Consider the following 16170-nt stretch of genomic DNA (forward strand, 5'->3'; position numbering starts at 1 on the left):
AGTGAAGATCAGGTGCACGGCTCCTGAAGTTTGCAGCATGCAGGCAATAACACAAGAAGAGTTTGGTCGGGTATTAGAGTGGTGGGAGAACAGTGGGATGTTTCCTACAGAAGGCTCTTCCACCAGAGCCAAGCCTCCCCGAGCCTGTCCGCTTCCTCAGGGAGGAAGCGGACAGGCACAGAGTGGCATGCTGACAGTGGAGGCATTGAGGGCCTGATAGGGTCTGCTAAAGGGCCGATGTGGCCCTGGGTCCACTGAGCGAAACAAAACTAGGGAGGGAACCCAAGGAGTTCTTAGGGGGAGGGGAACAAGGTAGTCAGTGGTCTCGACCAATAATATATGTTGTATACATTTTATTAGTATCAAAAGTGGGGGACATGGACAATAAGAAAGCAGGCTGCACATCAGGAAAAATTAAAAAAGGACAACGTTGCCATTTAAAACACACACAGGTCCCTCAACACTCAACATGTATGGCCAGAATGGTTCTGGCAATGAGTGTAACAAATACGCTTGGGACCTTCAGTAGTGTCAGCCGTGATTTGGCTATACACAAATACTGTAGACTTCTGTTCTCTCCATTTACCAGAGATCAACCAAGGGTTAATGCAGTACACAATTGCAAAAAATAGGATTTTTATAACAGCTTACCTGTAAAATCCTTTTGTTTTGAAGTACATCATGGGACACAGAGCCATAGTAGTTTCTATGTGGGTTATAGGCCACCTTCAGGTGCTGGACACCGGCACACCCTAAACAGGAAGTTGCCTCCCTATATAATCCCTCAGTTTTGTAGCAAAGCAATACACGTGCATACTAGGAAGTGGGGCGGGACCTCTGTGTCCCATGATGTACTTCAAAGCAAAAGGATTTTACAGGTAAGCGGTTATAAAAATCCTATTTTCTTTAATCGAACATCACAAACACAGAGCCATAGTAGTTACTACGTGGGATGTCCCATAGCAATGCCAACTGAGGGGAGGGAGACACAACAGAATTAGGGCAACATGAGACTAGAGGAATAACACTGCAGCCTGCAGTACAATACGCCCAAAAGGCGATATCCTTATGCCTTTTTAGATCTACCTGACAGAATCTGGTAAATGTATGGTTTGAAGACCAAGTTGCGGCCTTGCAGATTTGAGCCATGGAGGCTCAGTGATGCACTGCCCACGGAGCACTAACAGCCCTAGAGGAGTGCGTTTTGATTTGATAGGGTGGAATCTACCTCTTTAACCATAAGCTTGAATGGTTACTTGTGGAATCCATTTAGAAAATAGTAGATTTCGATACTGCCTGTCCTCTTTTAGGACCTTCAGGCAATACAAACAAAACATCCGTTTCCCGAATCTGATCAGTCACCTTTAAGTAGACTGACTGCTCTCACCACATCAAGAGAATGTGGTGATGTTTCTTCCATAGAACAGGGTTCTGGAAAAAATGAAGGTAAAAAGTTAGGATGAAGACGCAATACTACCTTATCCTTGTGAATAATAATTTGGCCCTTTACAAAAAAAGAGCAGCCAATTCTGATACGCTTCATGCAGCAGATATGGTTACCAGAAAAAATAGTTTCCTTGTCAAAAAGGACCAAGGGAATATGTCGTATAGGCTCCAAAAAAATTGCATTTTTAATACAGCTTACCTGTAAAATCCTTTTCTTGGAGTACATCATGGGACACAGAGCCTTAAGTAATTACTTAATGGGTTATGGGGCACCTTCAGGTGTTGACACTGGTATACCCAATCAAGGAAGTTCACTCCCTATATAACCCCTCCTCCTCCCAGGAGCACATCAGTTTTTGTAGCAAAGCAATATACCTAAATCCCAAAAGAGGGGAGGGACCTCTGTGTCCCATGATGTACTCCAAGAAAAGGATTTTACAGGTAAGCTGTAATAAAAATCCTATTTTCTTCACCGTACATCATGGCACACAGAGCCTTAAGTAATTACTTAATGGGACGTCCCATAGCAATGCTACTTGAGAGGAGGGAGAGACAACCCGCAGGGTAACCCCAGACTTGAGGACTTACTCTGCTGCCTACAGCACACTGCGCCCAAAGGCGATATCCTCATACCTCCTTACATCCACCTGATAAAATTTTTGTGAATGTATGCACTGAAGACCAAGTTGCGGCCTTACAGATCTGAGCCATGGAGGCCTGGTGACGAACTGCATAAGAAGCACTAACCACCCTGGTAGAGCACGCCTTAATTTGAAAAGGGGGAATCTTACCCCTTAATTATAAGTTTGAATTATAACTTGCCGAATCCACTTAGCGACAGTGGATTTTGACGCTGCCTGTCCCTTCTTAGGACCCTCTGGCAGAATAAATAAGACATCAGTCTTAAGAATCTGAGCAGTTGTCTTTAAATAGATTCTCACTGCTCTCACCACATCAAGACAATGTAGTGACTTTTCTTCCCTGGAACGTGGTTTTGGAAAAAACAATGGCAGGAAAATATCTTGGTTCAGGTGAAAACCTGAAACCACTTTTGGCAAAAGCCTGGATGAGGGCGTAACACCACTCTGTCCTCATGAATAATCAAATATGGCTCTTTAAAAGAAAGAGCAGCCAATTCCAAAAACCTCCTTGCCGAGAATATAGCAACCAAAAATACCAGCTTCCTTGTCAGAAGGACTAAGGGAATATGCTATATTGGTTCAAATGGCTGTTTTTGTAACACTGACAAAACTAAATTCAAGTCCCAAGGGCTTAAAGGCGATTTAACTGGTGGACTAATCTGCATCATCCCTTGCATAAAACCCCAGACTAAGAATGCGGTTTTTGAAATAAAATCGATAAGGCTGAGACTTGGCCCTTAATAGTACTCAAGGCCAACTTCATCTCTACGTCCAATTGTAGAAAGGAAAGAATTCTGCCCATGATATATCTCCAAGGGTGTCAACCCTTGGATTCTCACCAGGAAACATAAGCCCTCCAGACTCTAATGTATAGTTCTGGAAGCTGGTTTCCTTGTATTAATCAAAGTAGAGATAACTGACCCGGAAAGCCCACGTTTCCTCAGAATGTGGGTTTCAATAGCACGGCCGTTAAATTTAGCGTTCGTAAAGTAGGATGGAATATCAGCCCCTGTGAGAGCAGGTTTGGCCTTAGTGGAAGGGACCATGGATCCTCCACTGCCATCTTTACGATTCCTGCATACCGAGACCTTCTGGGCCATGCTGGTGCTGCCAGAATTACCGGTTTTCTTTCCAGCTTTATCCTGCAAAGAAGTCGAGGCAGCAATTGAATAAGGGGAAATGCAAATATCAGTGAAAGCTGATCCCACGGTATCACTAACGCTTCCTTTCTGAATGCGAATGGATCCTTTGTTGTGGACACAACGTTGACTAACTTTATGTTGAACTGGACGCTAGAAGATCTACGTCCGGAGTCCCCCATCTTTGACAAACAACCCGAAAATATATGTCGGGTGAAGAAACCATTCCCCTGGGAATAACTGCTGGTGACTTAAGTAGTTCGCCTGCCAATTCTCTAGTCCCGAAATGAAGACCGCCGATAGGCACGGAATATATCTTTCTGCCCAAGTTAGAATATGGTTCACCTCTCTCTGCGCTGAGAGACTCTTGGTGCCCCCTTGGTGATGGATATAGGCCACAGCCGTGACATTGACGGATTGAATCCTGACAGGGCAATCCCTTAACCTGGAAGTCCAGGTCTTTAGAGCCAGACACACTGCCCGAATCTCTAGGATGTTGATGGGCAAGGCTCTTCCGGTTCTTGACCACTGTCCTTGGACAGTTATGTACTTTAGTACTGCTCCCCAGCCTGAAAGGCTGGGATCTGTAGTTACCACTTTCCAGATAACAGGCCTAAAGGATTTTCCTTTCAGCAGATTCTGGTTAGTAACCACCAATTGAGGCTTTGGGACACCCTTGGGGACAGCCGCATTGGCAAGTCCAAAGCTTGAATCGTCTTGTTAGAAGATAGAATACTGTTTTGCAACAGTCTCGAATGGAACTGGGCATAGGGAACTGCTTCGAATGAAGCCACCATGCTTTCTAACAACCTCATGCAAAGGCGAATGGAGGGATCTCCTTTTGATCTGACCATCTGCGCCAACTCTCTTATGGAGTTGTTTTGCCTGGGCAAGAACACCCTTTTTCTGGGCTGTATCTATGATCAGACCCAAATACTCCAGCTTTTTTAGCAGTTTTAAGGGAGACTTCACTAGGTTGAGAACGCAACCCAGACTTTTCCAGGTAACTGGTTGTAATGCGTACACCTTACTCCGAACACCGATTGGTCTATTAGCAATAGATCGTCTAGGTATGCCATGACTGTTTCAGTCCTGTGCCCTTGACCTGGCTAGAGGTGGGGCTAGCACTTTTGTGAACACTTGGGGCGCTGTAGCTGGCCCGAAGGGCAAGGCTATAAACTGAAATGCTGCTGTTCTACTTTGAACTGCGGAACCTTTGGTGAGCTGGAAATATATGGACATGCAGATATGCATCCCTGATGCCGATAGACGCCAGAAGTTTTCCTCCTTGTAGGATAGAAACTACTGACCTGATCGACTCCATAGAAAGGAGCGGATCCTCAGGAACTGATTTCGATTTTATTCAATCTAGAATGGATCTGTTGAATTTCTGCGTGGATCTGTACATGTACAGGAAACGCATGAAAAAGGCAGTGAAGGTTTTAAGGAACCTAAGAAAAAACAGAACTATCAGCTGACTCTACTAGAGGTAGCTTGTAAGATTTGTTCCAGCAATCTCTCAGAGGCTGAAAAAAGGTTAAACTTCAGTTGTCTCATCCGCAGAGGAGTAATGGGTTTGCCTTTCTTCCTGATCACCTGAGAGTAACCCTCCATCCTTTACCCACTGTTCCCTTGATAAGGGATCTAAGGTGGGGGAGGGGGATTTAACACGCTTCCTATCCTTGGATAGCAGATGCAGTTAAAAAGGTGCTAATTTTCCTTCAAGGCCCTGCAGGGCGGAGGAAAAACGCATTTTTAATCACGTATACAGGGGCTGAATGTTTTCTTCTCTTAGAGTGACGGTTGAGGCCGTCACCACTGCCTAGAGGCAGCTGCCCCTGGCGCAGGTGAAGGAGTCCGTTTAAATAGAAGGACGTTTATACATTCTTTGGGAAAAAAAAAAAAGGAGTACCTTTCCTGCTAGAAATCATTTGGATGTATTTGACCAAATCTTCCCAATGAAAAGGGAAACTAGTCAGAAGCCTTTTTGCAAGATGCTTGAGCTGACCAACTTTTAAACCACAGGGACCTACGCATGTGTTTTAGCACAAGCGCAAGGTGGGAGGCTTGGTGGATAGAGTCTTTTATGGCAAAACATAGTGCCCTTGGTAGGAGGATTTTAACAAAAAATTCCAACTTATCTGTTGGATCCTTAAGCATTTGTGCATCTTTATTGATGCTGGAAATCGCAGCATCTACTGCTGGTACTTTCCATCCTTTGCAAATTTTTCCTCCATGATAGAGAACTTTGAAACTCTTTGGAGGGAAAAAATGCTTATCCGGGTGATCCCTGATCCCATTCAGCATAAATAAGCCCATCTAGAAATGCATGAAAAAGGCTGTAAAGGTTTCTTTTTTTTTTTTTTTAAACCCAAGGAAGGGACCGAACTTTCAGCTGACTCTGTTAGGAGTAGCATAAAAAAGTGGAATGAACCATCTCTGTAAGAGCTTGTACCATCAACCTGTCAGATTGCGAGGTTGCATAAGGTTCATCAAACTGTTTCCTACGCAGGAGCAAAATTCGGCTTGTTTTTCCCCGTGATCACCTGAGGGTAATACCTCATCCTGTGCCCACTGTTCCTCTGGAAAAGGGGTTTGATGTGGGGGAGGGGATCTAGCACGCTTCCTATCCTCTTGGATGGAGGATGCGATTAAAGCCGCTAATCTTCCTTCTAAGCCCTGCAGGGCAGAGGATAATGCATCTTCAGTCACATATACAGAGGCTGAAGTGTGAGAAGCAGTTGCACCACCAATTGCTTGCCATGTCAGGTATCTCCAGGGAGGATGACAGTGTGGAGGCATGACTGGAGTTACCAGCGCCTATGGGTGGAATCCTTGGTACCTTTGTGGTAGCTCTGGAAGTCTCAGTGCTAAGCACAAAAGCAGAGGCACTTTAAGAAAAAAAAAATTATGGTATTTGCTGAACAATAGTTTTACCAAAAAACAATGTCACCATAATGACCAGCCTTTGATGCTGAGTAACCATAATATTTCCTGTACTGGAAATGCCTGCTTACACACCTTTACATGCCAAGCACTCCTGTGTCCCTTAGTGTGACAGACTTCTGTCTTCAGCATATGAACTGAGAGCGTCTGTGTTAAGCCTCAGGCGAGAACCTGATTAGGCATCCTCAGCATCTTCCGCCCTAGTGTATGCACAGCTTGCTCCACGTGGATATGACGTCCCACACGGCGCCGCCTATCTGTGGGCCATGCCCCTCTGCAATACCTGCGCCCCCCTCCTGGTTTTAAAAATTAACACTAGTCCGCACGGCATTCGGGTCTGCAGATGCAGACCCGAAGGGGAGGAGGCGGCGCCGGCCACGATGGACGCCAGACTTTTAGAGTCTGCAATAGTATACAGGGGCTGAATGCCCGTCCAGGCTCAACAAGGGCAAGTCTGATGATACAAACAGTGGAAGCTGTCACCACACCTCTCCAGAAGGGGAGGGGAATTTATGTCAGCAGTGTTTGTTAGGCTCCCAGTTTTAAAGGAAGACTTCACTTTATACAAAAAAATTGCAAAAGGCTGTTTTTGTATATGTTCATAAAACTACTGCTGTACCCCCTTTAGATCCCTCAGAAGAGGAACACCATCTGTTCAATTAAGAACCCCCCCCTCTGGCTGCTGGGACCACACCTGCTGCTATAGCCGGACAGACAAAAAGCATAGGTGGACTTTTTACAGTTCCTAGGTTTCTCCCCTTACCTTATCCTCGCTGCAGGATACTGCTATAATAGCAATTCCAAACTTCACCCATCACGAAGGGCAGCGGAGTTAAAACTTCAAAGACCGGGTGCCTTTTAATAGGGGTTCCACTTCTTAGGACCTGTATAGCACCCCTCAGGACAACTTTAGGTAAAGTAGCAAGACCAAAAAGTCTTGGTTCCTAGGGTCCAGCCCTCAAAGAGAAGCGTTACAGGCAAAACCTTGTTCTTATGCGAGGCCCAGATACCATCCTGTGGCCACAGTGGATGGATCCGGTTGTGGAGGTTTTTTTTAAATCCAGCATGGATCCCTCCTGGATCTCCTCAGAGCAGATCTTCACTTGTGACCAACACCTTAGACACTGGCAAAAAAACGGATGTGTTCCTGGATGGAGGAGGGGTTATATAGGGAGTGAACTTCCTTGACTGGGTATACCAGTGTCAACACCTGAAGGTGGGACATAACCCATTAAGTAATTACTTAAGGCTCTGTGTCCCATGATGTACGATAAAGAGGCTGTTTTTTTTTTGTAATGCCGACAAAACTAAATTCAAGTCCCAAGGGTTCAGGGGTGACCTAACCGGAGGATTAAGCCGTGTTACTCCCTGAATAAGGATACAAACCAAAGAATGTGAAGCAACTGGTCGTTGAAATAATACCGATAAGGCAGAGACCTGTCCTTAGAAAGTACCTATGACCCATTTCCTGTGGTGCTAACCCCTGGTTTCACACCAGGAGACATATGCTTCCCAGACTGCATAATATATAATTATGGAGGCCGGCTTCCTTGCATTTAACCAAGGTAGATACCATTGAACCTGACAGCCCACGCTTCTTCAGAGTGTGGGCCTCAATAGCCTAACCATTAAATTTAGTGTTTGTAAGGTAAGATGGAATACCGGACCTTTGCTAGAGAAGGTCTGGACGTGGTGGTAGGGTCCATGGGACCCCTACCGCCATCCTTATGATCTCTGCATACAAGATCTTCTGGACCACACCAGGGCCACAAGAATCACCAACTTCCCTTCCTGCTTGATCCGGTGAAGAAGTCGTAGACTCCACAGAAAAGGAGGGAATGCATAAATCAGTAAAACTGATTCCATGGGAACACCAAGGCACCTGTTCCGCATGCTAGTGGATCCTTTGTTCTTAACATAAAGATGTTGAACTCTCTGTTGAACCTGGATGCAAACAGATCTACGTCTGGGATCCCCCATCTTTGACCTATTGTCAGAAAGATATCGGGGTGAAGGAACCATTCTCCCGGGAACAACTGCTGGCGACTCAAAATAGACCGCCTGCCAAATCTCTATCCCTAGAATGGAAAAACTGCCTATGGGCAAGGTATATTGTTTTCTGCCCAAGATAGGATATGATTCACCTTTCTCTGGGCCACACAACTTCTTGTGCCCCCTTGGTGATTGATATAGGCCACTGCTGTGGCATTGTCGGATTGGATCCTGATCGGACAGCTCAGTAAATTAAACGTCTAGGCCCTCAGGACCAAGGCGTTCCGCCCGAATCTGTAAAATGTTACTGGGCAAGGTCATTTCTGATCTGGACCACTTCTCTTGGCGTTACACAAGCTTGATGCTGGGATGCGTGGCTGGCATATCTTAAACTGCACAAAAACAGGGGTTACCTCACTTTCAGCCTCAGTATATCGCTTCAACCTGCACGCATCCGGGAGGGACGGGGGTAGGTGAGACACCTTGCCCCATACAATGGGACCATTAAGTAAATGTGCTTAATATTAACCACGACTGTTCCAATGTAAACAACCTTACCAGCAATAACGCCCTACGCTTTTCCAATTTTTGAGTTTTTAAAAAATATTTCAACGAACCATGTTATAAATGAATTGCTCTTTTCTACTATATCCCTGAAGGACATAAAAACATTGTTTATTCCGAAACGCGTCAGCTGTGAGAAAAAGAGCCTTTGCATAATTCATGTTCATTATCAACAAAAAACTAATAATTTTGTAATATGCTCCGTTGAATGTATGATACAACATGTTTTTAACCTATACTTTGTTGAAATAAAAATTTGTTTACCCTTTATACTCTGTCATATATACTTGGTACCTAAATACTTGTGAGCAAGTGCCTTTAAAGTCCATTCAGGGGAAATCTCTTTTTTGTATTTGAACCATTCTCCCGGGAACAACAGCTGGCGACTCAAAATAGACCGCCTGCCAAATCTCTATCCCTAGAATGAAAAACCGCCGATGAGCAAGGTATATTGTTTTCTGCCCAAGATAGGATATGATTCACCTTTCTCTGGGCCACACAACTTCTTGTGCCCCCTTGGTGATTGATTTAGGCCACTGCTGTGGCATTGTCGGATTGGATCCTGACCGGATAGCTCAGTAAATTAAACGTCTAGGCCCTCAGGACCAAGGCGTTCCACCCGAAGCTGTAAAATGTTACTAGGCAAGGTCATTTCTGATCTGGACCACTTCTCTTGGACAGTTACCTCTTCCAGGACTGCTCCCCAACCTAAAAAGAAAAAAAAAAAAAAAAAGAAGGTTGGCGTATGTTGATACCACTTCCCAGGTAACTGTAGGAAGGATTTTCCCCTTTGCAGATTTTTGGTTATTAATCAAACTGAGGCTCCGGCGCACCTTTGCAGTCAGACACATGGGAAAAACTAGAGCTTGAACCCTCTTGTTCCAAGCTAATAAGATACTGTTTTGCAGCAGTCTCAAATGAAACTGAGCATAAGGAACGGCCTTGAATGAAGCCACCATCTTTTCCTCATTCAAGCTGAATAGAAGGATTCATCTTGCTTCGACCACGTTAATCAGTTGTTTTATGGCACTGATCTTTGCCTGGGGCAAGAATACCCTTTTCTGGGTGTATCTATGAACAGACCCATAAATTCCCTAATAGTTTTAAGGAAGATTTCTCTAGGTTGAGAATCCAACCTAGGTATCCCAGGTAGTTGAAGGTGTTGACCATACTTTGGTCTAAGCGGGCTACCGACTGGTCTATCAAAAGCCGATCGTCTAGGTAAACTATAATCGTTATACCTTGGGCCCTTAATCTGGCTAGAATCTCTGTAAACTCTCAAGGTGCAGTAGCTAGACTGCAAAGCAGGGCTACAAACTGAAAATTAAGATTTTCTACCTTGAAGTAGATAATACTGGTGAGTGCGGAAATATGCCCAGGGAGGTATACACCCTTGATGTCAAAAGTTCTCGTCCTTGCAGGATGGAGACGACTGATTGGATTGACTCCATGCAATAAATAGCGGATTATCCAGGAACCGGTTTAGAGATTCTTAAGATCCAGAATGGGTTTGACATTTCCATTCGATTTTGCCGTGAAAAAAAGGTTTGAATAAAATCTCAACCCCAGCTCTTTCATGGTGACCAGTATGACCACTCTTTGCCAAAGGATGGTCCAATGCTAGAAAGACTTTTTTCTCAGGATCTTTATGAACGTTTGATCTGAGAAAACGAGACGGGAACTTTTGAAAACCCCAGATTGTACTAAAGCTATTGAAGAAGCCACTCATCTGTCTTAACATTCTTTCTGCCAGACTCTTGAGAACTGCAGAAGTCTTCCCCCCGCGAGCGGGGGTGCCCTCTCCTAAGGAGGCTTTAGTACCTTGTTTTTAGGTTTTGTTTTGTCCCCAGGCTTGACCCTGAGGATTACCTCTTGAACTTGACGGCGGAAGCCATCATGACTGCCTGGAGGCTGATACCCCTGGCACTGGAGAAGGGGCTTGTTTAAAAGAATACATTTACTCCTTTTCTTAAATGGCAAAGGGCTACCTTTCCAATAGAAATTCTTTGGATGAATTATCAAAGATATCCCAAACAGCCGTTCATCGCAAAAAGGAAAACCAGCCAGTTTTTTTCTTCTTTATGACGCTTTGGCTGACCAATTTTTCCAACCATAGTATTTTATACATATGCACCAGCCCAGCGAAAGGCGTGAGGCCTGAAGATAGAATCTCTCATAGCATCTATTGCCAACACAAGGCTACTAGGAGCTTGCCAGATCCTGGGCCTGCTGAACAGGGAAATTACTGTCAGCACAGGCTGAGGCACTTAACCTGTCAGCAAAACAATATATGTTTTGTTTTTTTTTGTTTTTATAGGAATTCCAATTCTTTATCCGTTGGATCCCTAAGTATTTAAGCACTGTCTGCTGAACAAGTCAAACTTTTAATCATAAGATATAGCAGCGTCAATTGCTGGTATCTTCCACCTTTAATACGTTTTTTCCTCCATAGGATAAAGTGTAAAAAACTTCAGGAGGGAAAAAATGCTTCTCTGGGTGATCCCACTCAGAATACATAAACTTTCCCAACAATGAATGGACAGGAAAGGCATACATAGCTTTGAGAAGGCTTTAGCGAACCCAAAACAAGTGGACACTCAGTTAAGGGTAGCATAAAAAGTGGAGCGGACCAATTTTAGTAAGAAATTGCACCCACAATGTGAAGCTGATCCTTCCACATATGACCCCTCAGAAGAGACGTCATCAGACTGTTCACAGTCCCCTGAAAGAAAACATCTCCCGCCCCCAAATCCTTAGTTTGAGGGTCCTTGGGTAATGGAATCTGTCGCATTTTATCCCAATCTGGGATGCGATTAAAACCACTAACCTTTTTCCCATGCTATCATGGCTGAGGAAAAAGACTTTCAGAAATATAGGCAGGGGCTGCAGTGTTGCAAACATTCAATAGCCCTGAAGACCCACTCTGACCAGCCACCCCCTCTCAGGGGAGGACACCATTGTAGAGATGGGTTTTAGGCTTTCAGAGCTTGAGGGAGATCCCTTTAGCCCTCTTTTGGGGTGTTTCTACCTCCTTCTGACCATAGCCCGATGCATAAATGCAGAGGTACTACCAAAAGAATCGCATCCACTGCTTTGAGCAAGTCCAGCCACTGCTATTAACGCTCAGCCTTCCGGTATGGGAGGGGTTATATAGGGAGGCAACTTCCTGTTTAGGGTGTGCCAGTGTCCAGCACCTGAAGGTGGCCTATAACCCACATAGAAACTATGGCTCTGTGTCCCGTGATGTACGATTAAAGAAATACGCGATAATCCCCCGGAGTTCATATACCAAGGAGTCTAAAGATACAGATACTTCCTGGAGAAGGTAGTAGTGGTGAACAGGCAGGGGGTAGGTGCAGATTGAAGAGTTGTGTGTCCCGCTGTGATATCCTGTAATCGCCCCCCCGCTTGCTTATGTTTCATAGGGTGAATCAAAGGAATTCCTTGATGTATTATGTCTCCATAAGGGGGAGTGGAAACAGAACTACTCACGGTTAGGTGGATGAGAAGTCGCCATGACAACAGGAAGGATCTGTATCTTTAGGCTGCTTGATATATGGACTCTAAGTGGAGGATTATCGTATATTTTTGCAATTGTGTACTGCATTAACCCTGGGTTGATCTTTGGTAAATAGAGAGTACCTTCTGCTAATATCGTGTTTGGCGAGCATTAATTCCGAGCATGCGTGTTTGTACTTTGGACTTGTGTACACACGATACGAAAATCTGACAACAGACCGTTGTCCGACGAAAATTTACTAGCCTACCATCCAACATTTGTTGGCGGAAAGTTGACCAACAATTGTCTGATGGAGCATACTAACGGTCAGATTTTAGGCAAACAGTCTGTCATCACACAATTCTCTGCCGAAAATCTGATCATGTGTATGAGGCTTAAAGTGGTTGTAAACCCAGATGTTAAAAAAAAAAAAAAAAAAAAAAGACCTGCATGACAAAGGCATAATGAGCTAGTACGCATAGCATACTAGCTCATTATGTAATACTCACCTGAGATCGAAGCCCCAGCTGTGGTGCCTGTACACAGCACTGGCCGGCGACATTTCTCCCTGGAGTTACTTCTAGGTATCGCAGCTCCGGCGCTGTGATTGGCCGGAGCCACGATGACGTCACTCTCGCGCAGGAGCCACCGGTAACGGCACACTCACTGAAGCAAACGGCACGTACGATGACATCAGCACATGCAGATACAGGAGATATCTCCTAAACCATGCATGTTTAGGAGGTATCCAGGGTAAATACAGGTAAACCTTATTATAGGCTTACCTGTAGCAAAAAGTGGATTGTAAGGGTTTACAACCATTTTAAGGCTGTCAATCTGCTGGAGCTTCCTCCATCACCATTTTTCTCTTGGTGTCAGGAAAACGTGGCAGAAGTAATTCATACTGATAACAGAAGAATGAAGCAGCAAACAGAAATGACACTTTGTGATCTGACTTGAGACAGGTACACACTATAGTGCAGTGATGGCGAACCTTTTTGAGCCTGAGTGCCCAAACCGTGACACAAAACCAACTTATTTCTTTCAAACTGCCAACACAGAATTAAACCTACCAGCGGCTCTGTACAGAGGATGGAACTGATCATCCCTCTGAATGAGGCCTAAGGGACCAAAAACGTATGATTCTGCCAGATTCAGAATACAGGGTTCAGGAATGCATTGCTCTCAGAATATACAGTGCAACATACACTGACCTACCTGACATAAGCACTGACCATTGCACTCATCTACCTGACACATACTTCCTGCACTACTCACATCCCCACACACAGTACAATGTAGATTGGAGGATCCATCTTCCTCCTTACCTCTCCAAGGCCTCATCATCCAGCTCTCCCCAGGTAGTATTGTAGGAGTCCCTGCCATGCAGCTGCTCCTTGATATCCCCGCCGCCAGGAGGTCAGCTAGCAGCCATTGCACCTCTCCCATTGCCATGGATGATCTGCTCCGAGCACCACCCCTCCACTGTTCCACAGGGTGCACCAGAGGCAAAGACTGAACCAAAGTAGTCCTGGAGCAGGAGGAGCTGGAATAGGGTGCCTGCAGAGAGGAATGCCCAAATGCCTTACCGGAGGTGTAGGGGTCTGGGGGAGGCAATAAGCTGCAGCACAGACCCTCGGGATGGGGGAGGAAGAACTTCACACCCCCTAAACATTGCACATGGGACAAGATGACTGACTGACTGACTGGCTGCCCCCCCCCGACGTCACTGGCACTGACGCAAGGAAGGGAGCACCTTCACCGTGCCTGCACTGCCAGTGCAAGTGACTGCCTGGCTGGGGGATTCCCCTGGCGTGCCAGCTGTGGCACACGTGCCAAAGGTTCACCATTACTGCTATAAAGGGATATGCTTTGTTCATATATCGTGTCTGAGGTTTGCAACCACTTTAAGCGGTTTGGAAGCTTCAAACCAACATTTCAGAGTTGCAGCTACAAACCAAGGGGATTTACACCTTCCTTAATAATAATGCATCTCTACTTTAAATTACTACACATTTTAATTGTATAGAAACCTCTTTAAAGTTTTTATTAGCATATACAATGCTTACATATTATCAGGTTAAGACTGATGCTTCTATTTTCAGTTGTTAACCTCACTAAGAAATCAAGGAATAATCCAAAATGTGACATTTGTTAAGAAAGCTATGAACCATGACTGAATGTTCTTATCTGTGTGTAACTTCTGTGGTAACACAATCCTAAATCATAACAATAATGCAGTTTTACTAGGTATTTAAATTTACCCAATGTATATATAAAAAAAAAAAAGAAAAAAAAAAAAGAAGACTCAAGTATCACACAGAAAACACTTAAACTAAATTTACTTACTGACTCTGTCTCACTGATAAGAAATTGGTGAAATTTCTCCAAGTCTGGTGACTTACGGATTATCTTCCTACTCAAGTTTGTGTGCCAGGCAAGCTCATCAGGGTACCTATAAAAAAAAAAAAAAAAATGGAAAAAAACAAACACAATGCTAAAAATGAAGAAAAAAAAAAAAACACATTTTGACATACCTGTAAATTCAGTATAGAACAGTATAGAATACAGTATATAGTAATACAGTATAGAACAAAGGGCTGGTAGTTATGGACATGTTTACTGTATATGCAGGCTACATTCGGTTACTGGACACTGGCAAAAGAACTTTACTAGGGCCGTCCAAGCGCATGCTCGTATAACCCCATCCACATCGTGAGGCTCCAATTATTTTTTAGCATGCAATAGGGAAGAACAGAAAGCAGGGAGGAAGGTCTTGCACCATGTAGTCTATAAAAGCTTTTAGAGGCAAGTCAAAATTCCGTCCATCTTAATTGTACAGTACAGGATTCAGGTCTTGTGGTTATAAGAGCATGGGAAATCCCCACGCAATAAACTCGAGTAGAAGATTATGACATCAGCAAGCCCCTCCAATTTAGCCAGAGGAAGGTTTGTATTCATTCGTAGAATACAAAGCTGCCTACGAATGGCTGAGCGCTGCTCAGACTGAACCTGCATCGTTCTGGGTGTGAGACGGGAAGTCTGTACTTTATGTAGCTGAAGCTACATGCAGTTTATACAGTGCTTAGAGACACTGCAGCACTTAGTAAAGGAAATTGGTCCAAACAAATTTAAGTCATAGGAAACATGGAAATCAGCCCTTTTACATATACGGACAGTTCATCTATCCGTTGACGGATGAAAAACGGACATCAATGCATTTGTATAGAAAGTTGGATGTAAATAGATGATCAACTTTTTACATCAGTTTACTTCTGTATCCAACATCTGTTTTTTGAAACGGATCAGCGCCCATTTTTTGTTCTTAAAAAAAAAAAAAAAAAAAAAACGGACAAACGGTCCTTTTTTTCATCCGTTTTTGCATTGGTAGTAGATGGGAAAAAAAAATAAATAAATAAAAAAGCGAAATTACTTACTGGTAACGTTCTTTCCCATAGTCTTTCAGGATTCAGGACAGCCACCTGAGAGCTTGGCTCCTCCCCTCTGATTGGAAACACCTGCGCCAGCTTCTATAAATTTCCTCCTCCACTGCTGGCTCCTCAGTTCTTTAAAGAGCACCTCCAGTCCGCTGGGGAGACACAAGAACATATGATACACATAATTCATTATATCACATTTCCTGTAAGGAAATCTCTATGTCTTATTACACAATTGGGTGGGTACCCGGCTATCCTGAAAGATTACGGGAAAGAACGTTACCAGTAAGTAACTTCATTTTTCCCCTAATCGTCTTTCAGGACAGCCACCTGAGAGGATAAACGAGCACTTACCCCTAGGGTGGGACCACGGCTTGTAAGACCTTGTGTCCAAAGGTTTGATCTTTAGCCGCCCAAAGAGCCACTCTATAGTGTCTTGCAAAGGTGGCAAAGCTGGACCAGGTTGCCGCTTTACAAATCTGTTCCGGCGTTGCTTCAGCTCCTTC

The 16170-nt window shown here is 44.3% G+C and overlaps 1 protein-coding gene across 2 annotated transcripts in view; it reads right to left on the reverse strand.

Annotated features, from left to right (window-relative positions):
* The window catches only part of NSUN2 (NOP2/Sun RNA methyltransferase 2), a 153811-nt gene that overhangs the window by 116260 nt on the left and 21381 nt on the right, over window positions 1-16170 (reverse strand). For both annotated transcript variants that reach the window (XM_073630839.1, XM_073630838.1), the window contains one exon: window positions 14577-14682. In XM_073630839.1, the coding sequence (XP_073486940.1) occupies window positions 14577-14682 (106 nt within the window). The remainder of the gene's footprint in view (window positions 1-14576; window positions 14683-16170) is intronic.

Source organism: Aquarana catesbeiana, linkage group LG05 (assembly GCF_042186555.1).
Source record: "Aquarana catesbeiana isolate 2022-GZ linkage group LG05, ASM4218655v1, whole genome shotgun sequence".
Taxonomy (NCBI): domain Eukaryota; kingdom Metazoa; phylum Chordata; class Amphibia; order Anura; family Ranidae; genus Aquarana; species Aquarana catesbeiana.